Source organism: Aspergillus oryzae, chromosome 2 (assembly GCF_000184455.2).
Source record: "Aspergillus oryzae RIB40 DNA, chromosome 2".
NCBI lineage: Eukaryota > Fungi > Ascomycota > Eurotiomycetes > Eurotiales > Aspergillaceae > Aspergillus > Aspergillus oryzae.
This window is the reverse complement of record NC_036436.1, coordinates 1,750,935-1,770,113: the sequence shown is the minus strand read 5'-3', so window position 1 is coordinate 1,770,113 and position 19,179 is coordinate 1,750,935. Positions and strand designations below refer to the sequence as shown.

Sequence of the window (19,179 nt, the reverse complement as noted above, 5' to 3'; positions counted from 1 at the left end):
CCGCGATGCCATGAGGAGCGGTAGGGGACTGACGTACAGTGTGGCTAAAGATCTGCTTCAGAGAAGCCGGAACCACCTTAGTGAGCTACTCAAGAAATCATGGGTGGGTTGGCGCAATGGGAGAATATATTCTAAGATCTCGCGGATAAGCCTGGATCGGAGTTGAAAGAAGCTTCCCGAGTCGGGTCAAGTAAGTAAGTACCCGACCCCTACCCAGAGATAGTCATGCACTCCCTTTGGTGGCCTGAGTTCGAATCTCAGTCTTGTCGTTCTTTTCTTTTTGCTGCCTCTTTCTTCGCTTCTCCCCTTGGTTAGTTCTCCCTTAAATTTGCTTTTTATACATTGCTTTCTAAGAGCGCCGGTAGGAACCTACGTAAAACTCATGATGTACCTCAATGTGCTTCGATGCGGAGTGTGTTGCTTCCCGCTTTAACTGTTCCTGATCCCTACCTATGTCAACAACGGGCCACATATCCAGGGAACTCGCACTCATTGCTACTATTCTAATGATCTGCATGTTTCCGGGTGTGTTATTGGCTCCTGTTATTTGACTTCATACTGTGGTACGCACTCGCTTGTGGGTTGATGACGATGAGGGAGGGAGGGGAGGGGAGGGGACTTGTCACAAAGCATATTTGTGTGGGCGTGTATCAGGGATGTGAAAGATCAGCCACTAGCCTCCAAGAAACCCACCGAGCACTCCAAACCACTCCCCCTGCTCACACAGAGTTCCATGCCACAAGGGACCAATCGATGGGTCTTATCACCTGTACTTACTACTTACAACACCCGTACCACCTGCATCATGTCAAACAGGAGACGAATCAGTGGAACGCGGGGTTTAGCATGTTTCAGGGCTGTCAATCAGATGGGACTAATACAAACTAGCTCACACTTTACTCAGCCCTCCCAAGGTTGAAAATATACATGGCCTTAAACATGTCCTTAAACATGTCATGCGTTACAGTTCTCAAGGGGCTCAGCCAATGAACCTTATTATGGAGTTCGAATTATATGGCCAGTATATGTATGTCCACCATGGCATTATGAGAAACCCCCAGTAATCAGGGCAATGAATGAATGTCATCATTCGAGTTGATGAGAATTCTAAATTTATTCCTATAGTCAGCCCATTGCCCAGTGAATACAATGTTTTGGAGCTCAAACGCCCACATGACCGGACAAATGTTCATATCTGAAACATTTCCGAGGAGGGGAGGTATTATGGCAGCCGTGGGTGTATTTGAGAGTCATAGGTACTATGTCTGAAAGTATACATAGTTGGCTTAAAAACAATACCTCAAAGGAAGATAAAAGGAGATAGAGTTAAAAAAGAAAAAAAAAAAAAGACAAGAAGAAAAGGAGAGAGAAAGCATAACAGACCGCAACGAATGCGTTATTTTGTCGTCTCTTCCAGAATTTGGTTCGGCAAGATCTATGGATGGGACCAATGGAGCCGTTGGGGACGTTGACTCGTTCACGTACCTAGCGAAGAGAATTACAGGAGAGATACCTGACGAAAGAAGCGTCGACAGATCCAATTTGGAAGCAAGACCCTCAAAAACTGTGATCCGATATTCAAAGAGAAAGAAACTATTATATGTAAAGTATGAATGACATTCTAGTCAAGTCTAGTAGTAGTCATGCCGGTTCCCTTGAATACTGTCTTCCTAGAGGTAAACCGGTGACCAACCATATTACCAGTAATATGACATTTCCTTGCCCCGGGATCCGGCAAAAGAACCAACCGCCTTCCCTTTCGCACTGTCGAAGTCTCTTTCCAACTCTTTTCCCCTTCCCATCAGCTTCTTCGAGACCGTACCTTACGCTTACCACGATTGCCTGCGTCTTCTTTATTTTCCATCCTCACCATTTTTCTTTCGATTTGGTTTTCTTTTCTTCCCCACCAAAAATAATTCTTCTTCATTTCCTCTCCTCTTTCAATTAGAATATTACTTACTTTTATTCTATTTGTTTTGCACTCTTCAGTCCTTTTCTTTACTGCCATTCTATCTTTTTTGACGCATCTGGCCGGAAACCGCGCAGTTTATTTTCCAGCCACCCGTTCAACTTGGCCCTTTCGATCCGCACACCTGCGAACCGTTGCTTTCTTCCACCTTTGCCCTCTCCCGATCATCTATTCGAGACGTCTTGCTCGTGTCCCTTACGGCCTTCTCGGGTGGGCCTTGGTCGCCTAGCGATAATTATTACTACGGAGATCTTATTACTCGGTGGATCGTGGCAGTTGGATCTGAACACTAGCCAAGATTGTCATCATCTAACAGTGGTCGGCATCGATGCATAACGGACAGATTTCTGCGCAGAATTGATATTGCCTATTTCCGCTCTCTGGGTGTTAATCGCCTTTGTTCTAGCTTACGTATTATTTTGGCCAAACCCTCCGGTTGACCCCGCTACGAACACCTTTCACACACCGATCCAACACACTGAGCGCTGGTTAACTGGAGTGCCCTCGGATTAAGCAGTGAGTCCATGAACATATCCGGTAGTGTCAATTGGTGCTTATATTCCACAAGGTATTTACAGCTGTCGAAGAATTGTACGATCAACACATGGTTCTTTTCGAGAACGTCTCCGACTGAACCGGATTTCATCCTTCAACATCATCTATTGCTCCATAAGAAAATTATAATCTGGGAATCCTGGCGCCTGCCTTTTCCAAGGCGGAGGGAAATAATCTATAATGCTACCTGTTTCACGACCTGAGGGCCATATGAACCTCAATTATATTCCCACTACTCAACCGATGTCTGGGACATCTACGGGGCGCAGCTCCCCGAGCGATTTGTCCGCTGCCGCCGCTGTCAAGTCGCCCTTTGGACCAAGCGGTTTAAATGGCGCTGCAGGGTCAATCGGAAATGCGAGGCTAGGGGCTGGATCCCCTTCTCATGACCTTGGAGCTCGCCTATACTCGAAAAGGTTGGTAGCACACCCGTTATGATATCGCTTCCTTGGAATTGTGCCATTGACTCACTCCTGCCGCTTTACTAGAGCACGAGAGATCCAGGCGGAGGAAGGCGTCTCCCCAAGTATCTGGGGTCCTCCTACCAGTGGTCATTCTACCCCGCTTCGCGAGAACATCCCCGAGTCCCCGAGCCAAGAGGGTTTCCCTGACCTGGTGCCCACTTCAAGTGGTTCGATCAATAGCCCTGCACGGAGAGCTAGAGCCGGCACGGTTCCCTCGAGGTTTTCACCCGTTGGTGCGCTGAATGAGGCAAGCCTTCAACAATCTTTTATGTCTCAAACTTCTCGGCCCACGCCGTCGACCAGCCCTTTTCGCCCCTCTGGTGTTTCTGGTATTGACGCCGGTGCTCCTGCTGCTCCTGCTCCTCCAGCTAGGGGCACAGGTTCTCTGTCGCGTCTCCGAGCTGGTTCGATGCCCCAGAGGGCAAACTTCCTCGGGTCGTCTAGCCCATTTGGACCATCCTTGTTCTCTACTAGTTGGGCTACGGGGCGCGACCGGGCGACCACCCTCACGAGTATCCGGTCCTCTGAGGGACCCACTTCTCCTAGCCACTCGTCCTTTTCGAGAGACGGACTCACGGACACCGATGTCAAGACGCTGGACTACCTGGGTCTCGCTGAAACCCCGCAGCAAGCACGAGCCAGTCTTGTGCGACCCTCGGTGGACATGCTCATCCAACAGCAGCAACAACAGCAACATCAGCAGCAGCAAGCGTCTACTCTGCCACCGTTGCTGGCGGAATTAGCTATGATGAAAAACAACAATAGGTTTCGGTCGTACTCTGTGAACGCTAAGGAAAAGTACGCAGACGATGAAGACCTTGAGTACGAGAGCCGTTACTCGCAGGTTCCTTCGGGTACTGTTACACCCTCAGCCGCAGCAACTGCTGCCCAGCTGGCTGCTACTCAGGCTCAGATCCATCAACACAATTTGGCCGTCCAAGCATTTGCTAACCACGCTTCTGTCAATCGACCGCGGGCTAGAACTGCCGGCATTCTCGAGGCCCCTCCTCAGCGGTCCTCGATTCGCAACTATCTAGCCACTCCTTCGCGCCTTGAGAACAGTTTTAGCGCCGCAGATTTGAATATTGCGGAGAGTGGGGAGTATGATGAATTGTCAGAGGCTGTGCAGATGATGCATCTAGGCGGAAGTGGCGCTCCTAATCTGGGCATGCGACAAGGTGATTTGGTTGATGAGAATAACCAGGATGGTCCGACTCGTGCCTTATGGATTGGCAGCATTCCAGTTTCCACCACAATCACTTCTTTGGCAGCCATCTTCAGCAGATACGGCAAAATCGAGTCCACTCGGGTGCTGACACACAAGAACTGTGGATTCGTCAATTTCGAGCGTGTGGAAAGTGCTGTCCAGGCCAAATCAATACTCAATGGCACGGAGATCTTCCCTGGCGCAGGCCCGGTCCGAATTGGATATGCGAAAGTTCCTGGCACCTCTGCATCCGGGACTCCTGGGGTCAACGGCATCCAGTCTTCTCCAACCCCTGATCCCAACGCCAAGTCGACCACTGCTGATGGCGTGGAAAGCTCTGATTCCGGGACTGCTGTTCCACAGATACCTCCCCTCCCTGAGCTCCAGCCAGAGATGGTGCAGATCGTCAAGGAATTTGGTGCTAGTGACGAAGACACGCTTAATATAACCGCCAGTATCCAGCAGGCCATTGCTTATCAGACATTTGAAGACGAGATCCCTCCCATCCCTGAGCCTAGTCAGACCAGGATGTTTGATGCTCCACGTCTACGTGATATTCGCAAGAGAATTGATAACGGCGCATGCTCGGTCCAGGAAATCGAAGAGACTGCGATCTCGATGCTCCCGGAAATTGCAGAGCTTTCCTCTGACTACCTGGGTAACACCGTAGTGCAAAAGCTTTTTGAGTTCTGCTCTGAACCGATCAAAGAGCAAATGCTTGTTCAAATTGCACCACACCTCGCTGAGATTGGTGTCCACAAGAATGGTACCTGGGCTGCGCAGAAGATCATTGACGTTGCTCAAAGTCCAAATCAGAAGAACATGATTGTGGATGCACTCCGCCCGTACACCGTCCCACTTTTCCTTGATCAGTACGGAAACTACGTTTTACAATGTTGTCTTCGCTTTGGCCCTTCGTTTAACGACTTCATTTTCGAAACTATGCTGAGCCGCATGTGGGAGGTCGCCCAAGGACGGTTCGGAGCTCGCGCGATGAGAGCCTGCCTTGAAAGTCACCACGCCACCAAGGATCAGCAGCGCATGCTTGCGGCCGCAATCTCTCTTCACAGCGTGCAGCTCGCGACAAATGCAAACGGTGCGCTTTTGCTCACATGGTTCCTCGACACCTGCACTTTCCCTCGCCGGCGAACTGTGCTTGCGCCAAGACTTGTGCCGCATTTGGTGCATCTCTGCACCCATAAAGTTGCCTATCTAACGGTTCTAAAAGTTATTAACCAACGCAATGAGCCTGATGCTCGTGAAATAGTGTTGAAGGCACTTTTCTTCAGCCCTGGTGACGAGGTGTTGGAGAAGATTCTGAGCGATCAAACATCAGGGGCGACCTTGATTTTCAAGGTTCTGACCACCCCATTTTTTGATGAATCCATGCGTGCCGAGGTTGTGAAGAACGTGTCGAAAGTTCTCACCAAGCTGAAGGCCACACCAAGCCAAGGGTATAAGCGACTGATGGATGAGGTCGGCCTTTCATCTCGTGGCGGTGCACGGGATAACCATCATGGACGGGATAATTCGGAGAAGCAGCAGCAGCGTCCCGCCTCTCGGCCTGCACCTTCGAATTATCCTTCTCAGTCATCCGTGGACAGGCAGTACAATGGACAGTACGTTCCCGCTATGCTTTCCCAAAACTTGGAGAATGCCCGGGCCGATCAGCAGTCTAGTGTTGCATCTTTTGATCCTTATGCTATCAATGGGGTGAATGGTCTGGGCTCTGCAGGCACAATCAATTCTTTGAATGGTGCCTCGGGAATTAACGGCTCTGGCTTCGGTCAAGACCCTTTGTTGCCACTTCAACAGGCACAGTACCAGGCTTATTTGGCTGCGCAATCTCGCGGCGTCTCACCTGGTGGAATGTATCCGAACCTGGGTAACGCTAATTTTGGATATCCGGGCGGATCTCCCTCGATAGACAATCTTCGGGGCATGCAGGCTCAGGCTACCCCCTTGTCTGGAGTTACGCCGATGAGCCCTCCAGGCTCTATGCTTAACCAGTCCGCCTTTGGTCCCCAGCAGTTTAGCCCTGTTATGAACACGGCTCAGATGTATCAGTATCCTCCTCAATTTAATTACCAGCAACCTGCCCAAGGACAGTCTGCTGGGGGACGACGTGGACGTGTAAGTGGCTCCGAGTCTATATGTGAGCAGCGGCTACCTGGTACAGAAGCTAACATCGTCTTTCATTAGCGCTGAGGCTCGCATATGACCTTTTAATCCAACTTCTGTTTCAACTTTATGTATAAAGTTAACATTTTTTTCATTCCACTTTTTGCTACTTTTCCGGATACGGAGTAGTATGGTTATATGTATGAAATGACCCTTATCTCACCTAGACTGACGCTGGATCGTCTTGGAAGAGGGGGAAAGGAGAGATGACAGAGGGAAAAGTGTTGCTGGTTTTTATTTCCATTTCCATTTTTCGTTTTCATTTTTATCTCATCTTTAAAGAGCATGGTGGTGTCACATTTGTCAATATAGCATCAAGTGGTGCGAACCACCGAGTTTCAAGCCGTGTTTCTTCAACCATAGTTGTGTTGGATACAAGGAGAGTTGTCGTTGTTATTATTGTCTCTGTTGTTTTTTTTTATCACTCAAAGTCCTGTATTTCTTGTGGTCTCGATCTTGCAGTGGGTTTAGACTGCTGGTGATGTGACGAATTTCCTTGATAGTCTCGATACGAAGCTTCGTGAATTGTTTGACCAGCGGTACCTGTATCTCGTTAGGAATCCACATTTTCTAAAATAGACAACATATTCCTATTTTACCTCTCGTGGCTGTAGTTTAATACTCTTTTAGCTCTCTTTCTTTTGGCACTTAGTCCTGGGGATAACATATATATAAAGGTTGGGAAAATCGTCTGTCAGACATTTTCCTTGGAAGGATCCGCATCTCTACTTCTCCGATGTTCTCCAAGAACAGTGGCATTGCCAAACCACAAGACAGTCAGCAACCAGCAATGACTCGATCCTCAATTCTCTATCAAAACTCTCAGAATACAGTCTTTCTTCTTGACATTCCCACATCCATTGCTCTCGCACAGGAGTTCTCATCAATCCAACAGGAGCCACCACCAAATTCTTCGAAATTAATCTCGAGCACGAACGTCTGTGCAAGGCATCTTTTATCTTCAACACCCCTGAGAGCACCTTACCCCGGCTCCACAGAACCAAAAACGGATGCTGCAAGGGCAAAAGTCATACAAAGAATCCCTGTTTCAGAGCGAGAAATCTATGATGCCATCTCACCTTTGGTAGGAGAAGCGCTGCATGAAATTCGACTGGGCCTCAGTGGTGAATGGTGCTTTGAAAGAAGGACCGTAGCACATGACTCCGGACGGAATTGCACTGCGCATCATCCCGGACGAAATGTATCTCTAGGGAAAAGAAGTCGAAAAAGTAAAGAGTCCAGTGGCAATGGTGACTGCCGAGTCCCAGTCAAGGACTCCACGGACTCAATCGTTCCTGGAAAGTCTACCAAGTTACAGGGCGCGCCTCGGAGCCCAGAGCTTGACAATCCGCCTTTGGTTCTCTCGCCTGGGTTGAATTTGTTCGACTCTATGTCGGGCCTGTGCGATGTTGTCGTTAGAAATACGTCCTCTGACCACGCAACCGTGAGAGCTGGTTGCGTATTGGAAAGACACGACGACTTGACTGAGACCAAGTGCGCTGAACACCATAACCATACGTACTATATACCGCCACTGTCGAGTTTCTTACTTTGCAAACTGCCTATATCACAGTCGGCTACGACGCCTAACAGATACATAGACCCTATACCGGGTCTTACTCGAGACCGGAGATTCGATCTAATCCTCCTTGATCCGCCATGGGTGAATAGATCTGTTCGACGCAGCGGACATTACCATACACAGCACTACCTCGAGAGCGGCCTACTGATGCAGCGTATTCGAGATATACTCAAGGTGCACTTGCAAGACAGTCATCGCAACGTCCATTGTGGCACTTCTGATGATCGTGCATCGGTCCCAGAGCCGACCAAGAAACAGACCCAGAGCTCTATAGCTGCCATATGGATTACCAACTCTGCAAAAGCGCGGAAAATAGCCTATGATGCTATCCAAGGCGCGGGTCTTTCCGTCTGCGAGGAATGGATCTGGATCAAGACCACCACAAATGGGGATCCTATCACGCCGCTAGATGGCCTCTGGCGGAAACCTTATGAAGTTCTAGTCGTAGGGAGGAGGCAACAGGCTGGTCCATCGGATAAAAGGGGTGGTGGTATTGTCACTAGGAGATTCATTGCCGCTGTTCCGGATGTGCATTCCCGGAAGCCGAATTTAAAGGAAATATTTGAGAAGATTTTCTTTGCCGATGGTTCTCCTTCTCCTAATTCAGAAATTCGCACGACATATTCAGCTTTGGAGGTATTCGCACGCAATTTAACAGCCGGGTGGTGGGCCTGTGGAGATGAAGCTCTGAAGTTCAACTCAGAGGAATGGTGGGTTCAAGGAAATGATACAAGCTTGAGTTGACCCGAATTGGTTTATAATGTATATTTATATACTCAAGTTCACTTTTTGACATCTCTGTTATACATAGGATAATATACAGCCGTAATTGATTCATCATTACAGTCGTTGATACTACATCCACCGTAGATACCTGGCCATTGTCTTCACCTGAGCCACTCTAGCCCGAGCAAACCCAGCCAGCATATGTAAACTCCCAAACACCTATTCGAATATATATACACAAACGAAAAGATACAGGAACATGCCTTTTAATCAAAAACAGGCCCCAAACTGACCAAACTGAACCTCAAGTCCGGGTTACCACCCTGAGCCTCAGTCTTCAAGAACCTCCTAACTCCCAGCTCGAGCGCCTTCTCGCTCAATGCATCCTCATCCTCATCCAACTTTCCCCTTTCCAACGGACCCTTCCTCCTCCCATCCAGCTCCCACAACCTTCCATCAACCCCCTTCACAAACGCAACAAAGTGCAAGTCAACGGAATCCTCTGCCTGGGGCGCCGTAGTATCACCTAACTTCGCCGCATCAGCATGAGCACTCTCTAGCGCCTTGCTCTCATATAGTAGATTCGCTCTGTCGATAGGACTAAGCGGCTCCGCATCCCGCAAAAGCCCATCCAAATCCGATCCAGGAAGGACCTGTTTCCGAGCCTCTCCATTGGACACAGCGTGCAACAATCCGATCAAACCGCAAGCATTCCGGATCGTCTGTTTGAACCACATGACGGGTTCCGAAGGTCCCGAGCCAGTATAGTCGGTGAGCTTGCTGTCTTCGGATATGCGGGACGATTCGTAGGTTTTGGAGACGGGGAAGACGAGGAGAAGGGCGTGCGAGGGACGGGGGACGAAGGCTAGGAGGTCTGGCTCGTCGATTGAGTATACGTCTGTGAAGCCTAGGCTTGGTGGGAGACCGAGCTGGTGGACTAAGTGCGACATCACTTCTGGGTTGTTTTCTGTGTTCATTAGGTCAGTTGGTGCCCTCTTGCCTTCTCTGCTGGTTTGGTTTGGGGTATTATATACCGAGGGGCACGAAGGCCTTGTTGGTTTCTGGGACATCGACATGGTCTGTCATCTTGCTTATCGGTTCTTTCCTTGGATGTATTATCAATATGGGGTTTTGGTGTGAAATGAAAGGTTCTGAGGTCAAAGTGGAGTGATGGGGTTGGTAAAATGATGTTAGTGAGGGGTTGGAGTTGATCTGCGGGGTCTCAGTTAAATATACTAATTTATTTAATCGGGGTTTCCGCCTTCCATTTAATGACATGTGATAGCTTTAAACGTCTACGGACTACTCCAACCAATATATTAGCTAGATGGGCCAGGCAGTCAGATCATTTGTTAACTATGATACACTCAGTAAAGAAGTTATGTAGATACTTTCATCGGGATAGGTCGCTGTCATAAATTCATCTCATTCATAACTCTGTCTATGGCCTTCCTGTCTATAGCTAGAACACATTTCTAGTTCCGCAGTGGTTTCACTCCCCGTTTCAACGGCTCGTAGATATTGGTCCACAGCTCACTGGCCTCTCCGAGGAAATAAGACAAGCTGACATCGGCCATACTCGCTTCCTCGTCGCCAGAAATAGTCTCCAACTGAGAGATGAGGTTCTCCAACCCAAAAGCTTTGCCCGTAGCCTGCGTAGCGCCAGCTTCCAGCATGACATTGACAATGTGAACGTGGAAGTGATAATATGTCGGTTGATCTGATGACTGTTAATCATTGTTCCCTCAGGTGCCTACAAAATACCACTTACAGTGCACATAAAGCTTGAGCTGATCCTGATCCAAATCCGGATACATATTTGCCGTACCCTCTAACAACCGCTGACGCAGATACTTCAACCAAGGGATATGTTTCTTCTTCAAATCGCGTAAGCTCCAGATATCCCTCCGCTGCACAAGAGCCAGCAGATGTAACGAGCCCATCGTTTTCCGATCCCAGTTAAGATCCGGAAGCATCAGGAACCCGTCCTCGGGACCGTGACCCTGGTCGCGAAGAATAACATCTTCCTGTTCCGTTCGGCCTTCAAGAATGTTAAACACCCAGTTCAACCGGCCCTCTTCCCGCTTGGCACTCATATACGGCCGGATATAGTCCCGGTAAATCTCAGGTGTTTCGGTCACCATGCGCAGAACCTGATCGGAGTACTTCTTGATATGCTGCTCGGTACATGGCCAGATGAGGTTCAGTTTGAGGTCGGTAGATTGATGGCCCTCACTGTCGACACCAGACGACGCTAGGTACCAGCGGTAGATGTCATTATCACCCAGGTTGTTTACACGGGTGATTGCTGAGTGGAACGCTTTCAATACCTCGAGAGATTCGGTAGCGAAGGCCGCTCGTTCGGCTATGAGAATGCCTTGTTTCCCTTCGATTGTTCCCAGGAGAGCAATGCGACGGCCGCTCTGATCTATGTATACCTTTCTCAGTTACTGAGGTATTGACGATAGCGGTTTGTGTGAAGGGCCAGTTCTGATAGTACAGGAGGTTCAAACCTTGTCTGAGCAGCCTACCGATCTCGAATTTCGAGATCAGTGCTTCGGGCGCCACTTTAGTGTCGTTGCTGGCTTGCATGATTGTGTGGGGTATCAAAAAGTTGAAGGTCGATCTTGAACTAAATTTACCCCGTATCCTTGACATGTGCCCGGCAGAATAGTTGGGCGGTCAATACTTATCAATATTATCGATACTGTGATCAACTTCGATATAGTTCTTCACCAGAAAGGCGAATAGTCGAGATCCAACCAGATAATGCAAGCTTTGGCCTTCGAAAGCATACATATATGACTTATCTATATGCTAAAATAGTACAGTCTCTTTGGGCACTGTATGTAGCTCCTAGACACCACGTTATAAAAAAATGATGCCGACACGCTGAAGAAAGCAAAGCAAGGGACTGAGCCGCCAATGAGGGCTTATATACGTAAATATTGGACGGAGGCATATGTTTCTAGCCGGATTGAAATCCTCATGGGCCTCATAAACAGGGTCGCAGGTATTTCACCATTGATAGATGATCATGGTCAAGCACAATTCACCACAGTTCACCGTGGTGAAATGAGAATGTCAATGTGCGGCGGCTGGCCAATGTGTCAAACAAGTGCAGCCGCATCTTGTCAGGCGCCGCTGCCATTTCTCTAGGGGAGTGTATTCTGCAAATACACGAGTAGTGCTCAACAGGGAAGTGTCTATATACCAAAATGATTTCGTCGCGTAGGATGTCCACAGATAAATCGGGGCCGACTTCATGAGGATTTCTTTTCGTCACTAGGTTGGCAGTGCATCTACTAGCGATCAGTCTTCGAACACACACACGCACAAAATCGAAAAAAAGAGGGAGGGGGAGATGTTTTAACCCACCGCTTCTGCCAATTTCAGCCACTCTTCAACTCCCTTGACGAAGGAGTCATCCGCCGCAGGTGTCAGTTCATGACCCCACACCACATATTCATTGAAAGTAGCCTGTTTCTCCAGGATCTTGACTGGTTCTTCCTGTTCCGTTTCCTCGTTGATCGTAGAATTTGCGTTGCGTTGCGTCGATGGCATTACACGCTCTGTTGGGAGCGCGACAATCCCTGAGTTGGATTGTTATAGTCTGCAGGTTTAAGACAGCCATATATAATCACTCACCTTCATAACCTTCTGGAATTGCAACACGCCGACCTCGCAGCTTACGGCCGCGGAAGTAGGCAGTTTGTAGGTTTTTATCTGCGCCAATGAATATTTTGCGACCAGAAGGCTAATGGGAGCGCTGACCTTTTTCATCGGTTTCGGACTTCCAGTAGCGGCCCAGGGGCCCAACAGGACCGTCATGATGAATTCGACAAGGAAGAATATTGGGAGTAACGTTCTTTGTTGAATTCACGTCTTCTGATCCTGAGGACTCTTGCTGAGGTTGGACAGCGAACATGTTGCGTTTGGGTGTTATTTCTAATGGACTAGTGCAAACAAGAGGTGACTGAGCCGAATACAAGGAAGTTGGCTGGTGGCTTATCAATTCAGGGTGTTGTTCTATGAGCTGGATGATGGATGGGAGTAAACTGGCGCACGCGTCGCGTAAAGTGATTTAAGTGCCGTTAAGAGCGGAAATTTCCGAACCCAGAGCATCACCGGATCGACAGTATGAGCATTGCATTTTTTCGGATCTCAATCTCAGAATACGTCGATTGATGTCAAAGACTAAGTATCTATAATAATAATTCCAATTCTATATGCTTGCTCAAGATACAGTATGCAACCCGAAAATCTATGCTCAAAGTAGTCGGATTGAATGATTTCAAACGCCATAAAATTTGGGTATAATAGACAAGCTTGTATGTAACTTAATCACCTCTTGCGCGTCTTCTTCTTCTTCTTTTTCTTCTTCTTCTGGTCATCTCCATCCTCCTTCTCAACCACCACTCGTACCGGCCATTTCTTCAGGTGTTCCTTCTCGAATTCATCTTTATCTCGCCGGTATAAAAGCATTGTAGCCTTAGCATCCTCCACACTAGAATGAGCGCCGCTCTGGATATCCAGCCCTAAAAATTCTGAAGCCAGCATTTTCAAGCGGGGAGAACCGCCTCCGGCAATCTTCCGATATGGTGGGTGTTTGCTAGTGTCTCTAATGTCGCGCTTGGGATGGCTCAGAAGGAGTGCATCCAGATCGTTCCGCAAGGCATGCCCAACGAGTATTCGTCCATCCATAATCTCTGCGACATCTTTTTGAACTTGTTCGAGGGACCGGGCTTCCACCATATGCTTCGGTAATATGCCGCTCACATGCGTTCGCCAATCCGTGACCATTTCCTTCGGTCGTACAAAGGAGTCATACACTTGTTCGCCGTTGAAGTTGACGATACTGACACGCGCAAGAGCCGAGTCGTTATCGGGGTTAGGGCCGACTCCCACCATCTCGCAGTCCATCGCAACATATTTACCTAGTTCCGCACTAGCACAGGATTAGCAAAGATTAACCATAACATATGGCTGGAAGACCAGAGAAATACTGACGTCGGTGACCGGCCCTCATTGGCCTTCGAAATCTTCACGTCAGGTCGCGGCGCAAGCGAGGCAGTAGAATTCTTCCGGGTGATGGATTTCAAGACGGTTTCCTGTACGTCATCCTTGCCCCCCTCAGCAGCGTTGTCGGCCATTCTCTTCCTCTTTTTCGATATATGAGATTGTTCAGATTTAGTTTTCCCTTCGACTGTTTCCGTTTTTCGCTTCTTTACCACACCATTTTGACCTTCCCGACCCGATGTCTTGCGTTTCGTAGAGGAGCTGGAGATGGGGTTCTTTTTCAGCGTCTCCTGGAGTTTCTTCCAATTGCTGGAAAGGTTTTTCACGTCCATTCCAATGGTCAGATAGGATCTTATCGCATTGTGTTCTGGTACTGGATAGGCGATGTGAGGAGCAAAGAAAGATATCTGATGCGGAGGAGCAACTTTCCAGAATCGACGATAAATCCGATAAATTGCGCTAAAGTTAAATTTTCGGACGGCCCACTCGGGAGTCTCGAACACTTCCGTTCCTCTGTTCTTTTGGCTGGCCATAACTTCCTTATATCTACTGAGCTTATCGGCATTTACTTGGTACTCTCTGGTGGCATAGATTATAGGGGAGATGGATCAGTTCAGACACAAAAGCTTCAGTTTATACAATAAAAGGAGCCTTTCGAGGCTCGATGCGGGGTATTGGAAAGCATAAGAACTTTTTATATCTAACAACGCCTCATTATACAAATAGAAGTCTATGTGAGAAACAACCAACATGAAAACGAAAAGAGAATCTATTTACAAGCCCGGAACCTTGAAATCCTTGTGACCCCATTTCTCCGTCAACTTTCTCTTTGCCTTCTTGGGTTGTGAAACCGGCCTTCGAGATTCCAACTTTCCTTGAACGATTAATGTCCGGAATCGGTCATCGAGCAAATTACCCTCTGGCTTCAGCAGGCGTAGTGAGTCCTGCAGTTCATCTGGTAGGACAACCTCCAGTTTTTGCTCGGGGGCACTGGTGTGAGGTCAGTAAATGAATAAGATACAAGTAGGACTGGGGAAACATACTATGTCCTTCCACCCAAGGGCTTTCGCCGCAAAACAGTATCATCACCTTCTCCCTCAGAGTCGGAAGACTCGACGCGCTCAAGCTCTTGCTGTTTCATTTTCTCGGCGATAGATTTTGCCTGCTCAACTTGCTCTTCCTTTTTCTTCATCTGTTCCTCCCATTTTGCTTGCCTCTCAGCCTCCTTACGTCGCTTGATCTTATTCCTTTGCGCTTTCGTCTTTCTCTCTGGACGTTTCTTCTTCAGCCAATCCGGGGTCTCGTACTCGCTTTCAAAACCTTCCCAGGCACTTTCATCGTCCGACTTCACCTCGCCGTCGTCATCCTTGGCCTCGGCAATCAGACGCTGTCTTTCTTCTTCTTTACGTTCCTCCTCCAGGCGCTTTTTCTCTGCCTCTACCTCCTTGGCTCCTTGTTCCTGTAGAAGACTATCCCACTCCTCAAAGGTTGGATTGTAACTTGTGCCAGCGTTCGGCTTGCGGACAGCAGGAATCGCTTTTCCATTTGCCGCAAGTGAGATCGGAGCTTCCTTTAGTGTCACAGGCGCAACCTTCGGCTTCGGTTTCTCCAGGAAATCAAACTGCGGATCCTCCACAGGTGTTGGATCTTCAGCATCAGCCCAGGGATCATAGAATTCACCCCCCACGTCCTTTTTGATGGGCTTGCCCTCTTTAGCGACTTGTTTTAAGCGCAGCCAATCCTTGCGGGTAACCCAGTCGCTCTTATGTTTCTTAGTCTTCGATTCGAGAACACCATCTGTCACTTTGGAGTTGTTGCGTTTGCGAGTGTCTACCGCTGGTATAACTGACCGCCGGGCAATGATTTCTTCCGATTTCAGCGGCTTGTGCTGTTTCTCGACAGCTTTGCGAATTTCTGTTGAACCAGTGGTATCGAAGGTGAACAGCTCTTCGGACGGCTTTTCTGCCAGGACACCGCTGTAATGTGAAATCAGCCTTTAGAATTATCGAGAGAAAGAAAATGAATTCATATTTACCCTTTGATTTCCTCATCTTTCAACAACCGGAGACCTTCTTGGACCTCCGTCACATCCACATTCTTACGCCACGCCTTTTTACCCTTACGGGAAGGTTGGCTAAATTGTTTGGGGGCATCTGTGGAAGGAGACATCCTGCAGACCTTACTAGCTAGATTGCAATATCGAACTGTAAGGTGGAAAGTCTTTTCCTTTTTTCTTTAGCACTAGTAGATAATCTGAATTATTTGCGACCAAAAATCTGGACCCGCTTACCTAATACCGTATCGCGGGGCGATTAAATTACATACTAGTGCGTCTGCCGCGCTAAAGCTCTTCGCGGCAATCGCGCGCAAGTTGAAGACTGACTTCGCAGCGACGTGCTTTTCGCCCGCGTCAGGTTATCATCGGCACTGACTCCTTTAGCCACTAGCCCCGGGGGCTCAGTTTAATTCTGTATTTCTAATCTCGCATACCGATACTATAATTGGGGTCGACTGATCTGAAGACGGCTGCTGAATCTTAACAGCCATGCCGGTGGTCAAAGGAGGTGTCTGGTAAGAGCTCTTGCGACTTGCAATATTATCATTGATTAAAGGCTCACATTTATTTAGGACGAATATCGAAGATGAGGTGCTTCGGGCGGCGGTAAGTTACATGCGCGCTTAGACAACTACTAGGAACCTTGTTGTGATGTGATCGGACGGTCACTAATAGATGACATATTACAGGTGTCCAAGTATGGTCTCAACCAGTGGGCGCGGGTATCCTCACTGCTAGCCAGAAAAACTCCCAAGCAATGCAAGGCTCGATGGGTGGAATGGTTGGATCCCGGCATCCGGAAGGTCGAGTGGTCGAGGGAAGAGGATGAGAAGCTACTGCATTTGGCCAAGTTGATGCCCACTCAGTGGCGTACGATCGCACCGATTGTTGGACGCACGGCCACTCAATGTCTCGAGCGCTACCAGAAATTGTTGGATGAGGCGGAAGCTCGTGAAAACGATGAGTTTGGTCTAGGAGGTCCTGAGGGTGGGGAGACCGCTGCGCCAAGTGCGGACGATGTGAGACGGTTACGGTATGCTAATATGTACTTATGCCGTGGATTTATTCTCGGCTAACTTTAACTAGGCCTGGCGAATTAGATCCCGACCCTGAATCGAAGCCCGCTCGCCCGGATACAATTGACCTTGACGAAGACGAAAAGGAGATGTTGAGTGAAGCTAGAGCTCGTTTGGCGAACACACAAGGAAAGAAAGCAAAGCGAAAGGCTAGAGAACGACAGCTGGAAGAATCCCGGAGACTTGCTGTGCTCCAGAAGCGTCGTGAACTCAAAAATGCTGGTATCAACATCAAGGTTGTCACTCGAAAGAAGGGTGAGATGGATTACAATGCCGATATTCCGTTCGAGAAGCCGGCAGCCCCTGGTTTCTACGATACTATGGAGGAAGAAGCCAGGAATGAGAGGCAGCGCGAAATGTTCGACCCCCGTAAGCAACAGCTTGCCAACAAGCGCAAAGGAGACCAAGACGAGGAGGCTGAGCGCAAGAAGAGGAAGAATGATAAGAACAGCAGTTCTGCAGCTTCTGCAGCAGCAGCAAGAGCTGGTCAAATGCAGAAGATCCGCGAGGCGGAGCAGAGTAGCAAAAGAAGAGCTCTCGTCTTACCAAGCCCTCAGGTTAGTGAAAGTGAAATGGAAGATATCATCAAGATGGGTATGGCAGGTGATAAGGCCAGCAAAATGGCTGGAGATGAAGAAATGACGCGAGGATTGCTTGGGAATTATTCGGCAATTGTTGGTGGGACACCGATAAGGACTCCTCGCGCTGCGCCGGAGGAAGACCATATCGCCAATGAGATTAAGAACATCAGAGCCCTTACTGAAACCCAATCTTCATTGCTGGGAGGAGAGAACACACCTTTGCACGAGGGGGGATCTTCTACCGGTTTTGATGGTATTGCACCACGGCGCCAGGAGATTGTCACCCCGAACCCTATGGCCACGCCTTTCCGACAGGCCAATGGTGGTGTCGGTGCGACACCTATGCGTGGAGGTGTTGGTCCGGGAGCGACTCCTCTACGAACCCCCCGTGACCATTTCTCCCTGAATCAGATGGAAGGGGAACAACTTGTTGGGAGCACTCCAAAGGAGATCAAGATGCACGAGAGTTTTATGCGCCAAAGCATTCGCAGCAAGCTTTCTGCCCTACCAAAACCAAAAGAAACCGAATGGGAATTGGAAGAACTTCCTTCAGAGTCTACAGAGCCGACAGTCAGTGAGGAATATATGGAAGAGGATATGGCGGAGCGTGACAGAAGGGAAAGAGAGGCGCGAGAAAAGGCAGCACAGGCTGAACTAAAGCGTCAATCACAAGTCTATCAACGATCATTGCCCCGTCCAAGCGTTCTAGATATAGACGCGCTGGTCGAACGTGCGTCGCAAGTGACAGATCCGATTGCCAGCATGATCTCCAAAGAGGCTGCTCTGCTCATTGCCCACGATGCTCGAAAATTCCCCCTCCCCGGTGCTAAGGTAGAAGGAAAAGCACGGAAGGTGGAACGGTTTGACGACACGTTGATGGAAGCAGCTCGCAGCGCTATTGTCACCGAAGCCACTTCTGATGAAAGGAAACCGGAGTGGACAGAGAATTTCGATGCACAGTGGACGACTGCACATTCGAAGGCTCTTCCAGGTCTCTCCAACTATGCCGACGACGAAGAGGACGAGTACCAACAAGAGCAACGCATGATTGGTGTTTTTGACAATGTGCAAGCCTCTCTACTTGCCACGGCTGAGAGAGGAAACAAGCTTGAGAAGAAGCTTGCGCTACATTACGGTGGGTATCAAAACCGGGCGAAGATGCTACGGACTAAGATACTTGAAGCCAGCGCTGCTTTGGAGAAGTCAAAGGATGAACTAGATGCATTCCGTAACCTGCAGATTTCTGAGGAGGCAGCCATTTCCAGGAGGCTAGAGAAGCTGCGGGACGATGTGGCCTTCGTCATGAGAAGAGAGCGTGAAGCTCAAGAAGTATACCGGACCCGAAAAGAGGAACTTGATGAACTCGTTGCAGGGACCGGTGGAATGGTTAACGGATGGCATTGATGCTGAAGCTGTGAGGTCAGTGCCTGAATCCTGTACTCCAAAATGTAATCCAATTATGCCCTTCTTCCACATTCGCTGCAAGTCTTCATACATGGCGTGTCTATCGGGTTTTACTGGAAGTTTGTTCATACTGTCTTTTTTTTGCGGTATCTCTACTGTTGGCTCAGGGTTATTTTATTAAGGGGATACTAAACACAAATGAAATGAAATGTAGAGGCAGCATTTGCATGCTCAACTAGAAAACGAACCATAATATGACAGTCACTGTAAAGGCTACATACCAGAAACGGACGATAAGATGACCACGGATTTGGAACCTCAGGCAAACAGCCTCAAAGGCGGTCTCTTCCGAGCATCAC

At 48.7% G+C, this 19,179-nt stretch overlaps 8 protein-coding genes across 8 annotated transcripts; 3 read left to right on the top strand and 5 right to left on the bottom strand.

Moving 5' to 3' along the window:
* Positions 1 to 2,704: 2,704 nt before the first annotated feature.
* On the top strand, positions 2,705 to 6,397 carry AO090001000672 (putative RNA binding protein Jsn1; the record flags this gene model as incomplete). Its single annotated transcript, XM_001819118.3, has 2 exons — positions 2,705 to 2,940; positions 3,013 to 6,397. The coding sequence occupies 2 exons, from the start codon at positions 2,705 to 2,707 to the stop codon at positions 6,395 to 6,397; spliced, it is 3,621 nt and encodes a 1,206-aa protein (XP_001819170.3).
* A 1,136-nt stretch (positions 6,398 to 7,533) lies between these two features.
* AO090001000671 (MT-A70 family) lies at positions 7,534 to 8,702 on the top strand (the record flags this gene model as incomplete). Its single annotated transcript, XM_023234653.1, has 2 exons — positions 7,534 to 7,577; positions 7,619 to 8,702. 2 exons carry the CDS (start codon positions 7,534 to 7,536, stop codon positions 8,700 to 8,702), a joined length of 1,128 nt encoding a protein of 375 aa, XP_023089757.1.
* A 248-nt stretch (positions 8,703 to 8,950) lies between these two features.
* On the bottom strand, positions 8,951 to 9,770 carry AO090001000670 (ubiquitin carboxyl-terminal hydrolase; the record flags this gene model as incomplete). Its single annotated transcript, XM_001819116.3, has 2 exons — positions 8,951 to 9,651; positions 9,719 to 9,770. 2 exons carry the CDS (start codon positions 9,768 to 9,770, stop codon positions 8,951 to 8,953), a joined length of 753 nt encoding a protein of 250 aa, XP_001819168.1.
* Positions 9,771 to 10,159: 389 nt separating this feature from the next.
* On the bottom strand, positions 10,160 to 11,276 carry AO090001000669 (putative mRNA decapping hydrolase; the record flags this gene model as incomplete). Its single annotated transcript, XM_001819115.3, has 3 exons — positions 10,160 to 10,404; positions 10,456 to 11,112; positions 11,198 to 11,276. The coding sequence occupies 3 exons, from the start codon at positions 11,274 to 11,276 to the stop codon at positions 10,160 to 10,162; spliced, it is 981 nt and encodes a 326-aa protein (XP_001819167.1).
* Positions 11,277 to 12,053: 777 nt separating this feature from the next.
* AO090001000668 (ribonuclease H2 subunit C) lies at positions 12,054 to 12,612 on the bottom strand (the record flags this gene model as incomplete). Its single annotated transcript, XM_001819114.3, has 3 exons — positions 12,054 to 12,277; positions 12,333 to 12,410; positions 12,459 to 12,612. The coding sequence occupies 3 exons, from the start codon at positions 12,610 to 12,612 to the stop codon at positions 12,054 to 12,056; spliced, it is 456 nt and encodes a 151-aa protein (XP_001819166.3).
* A 416-nt stretch (positions 12,613 to 13,028) lies between these two features.
* On the bottom strand, positions 13,029 to 14,035 carry rex4 (putative 3'-5' exonuclease; the record flags this gene model as incomplete). The annotated part of the gene is made up of 2 exons (XM_001819113.3): positions 13,029 to 13,632; positions 13,695 to 14,035. The coding sequence occupies 2 exons, from the start codon at positions 14,033 to 14,035 to the stop codon at positions 13,029 to 13,031; spliced, it is 945 nt and encodes a 314-aa protein (XP_001819165.1).
* Positions 14,036 to 14,476: 441 nt separating this feature from the next.
* On the bottom strand, positions 14,477 to 15,872 carry AO090001000666 (60S ribosome subunit biogenesis protein NOP53; the record flags this gene model as incomplete). The annotated part of the gene is made up of 3 exons (XM_001819112.1): positions 14,477 to 14,693; positions 14,747 to 15,679; positions 15,739 to 15,872. The coding sequence occupies 3 exons, from the start codon at positions 15,870 to 15,872 to the stop codon at positions 14,477 to 14,479; spliced, it is 1,284 nt and encodes a 427-aa protein (XP_001819164.1).
* Positions 15,873 to 16,248: 376 nt separating this feature from the next.
* On the top strand, positions 16,249 to 18,820 carry cef1 (putative cell division control protein (Cdc5); the record flags this gene model as incomplete). Its single annotated transcript, XM_001819111.1, has 4 exons — positions 16,249 to 16,274; positions 16,332 to 16,365; positions 16,449 to 16,792; positions 16,846 to 18,820. 4 exons carry the CDS (start codon positions 16,249 to 16,251, stop codon positions 18,818 to 18,820), a joined length of 2,379 nt encoding a protein of 792 aa, XP_001819163.1.
* Positions 18,821 to 19,179: the final 359 nt, after the last annotated feature.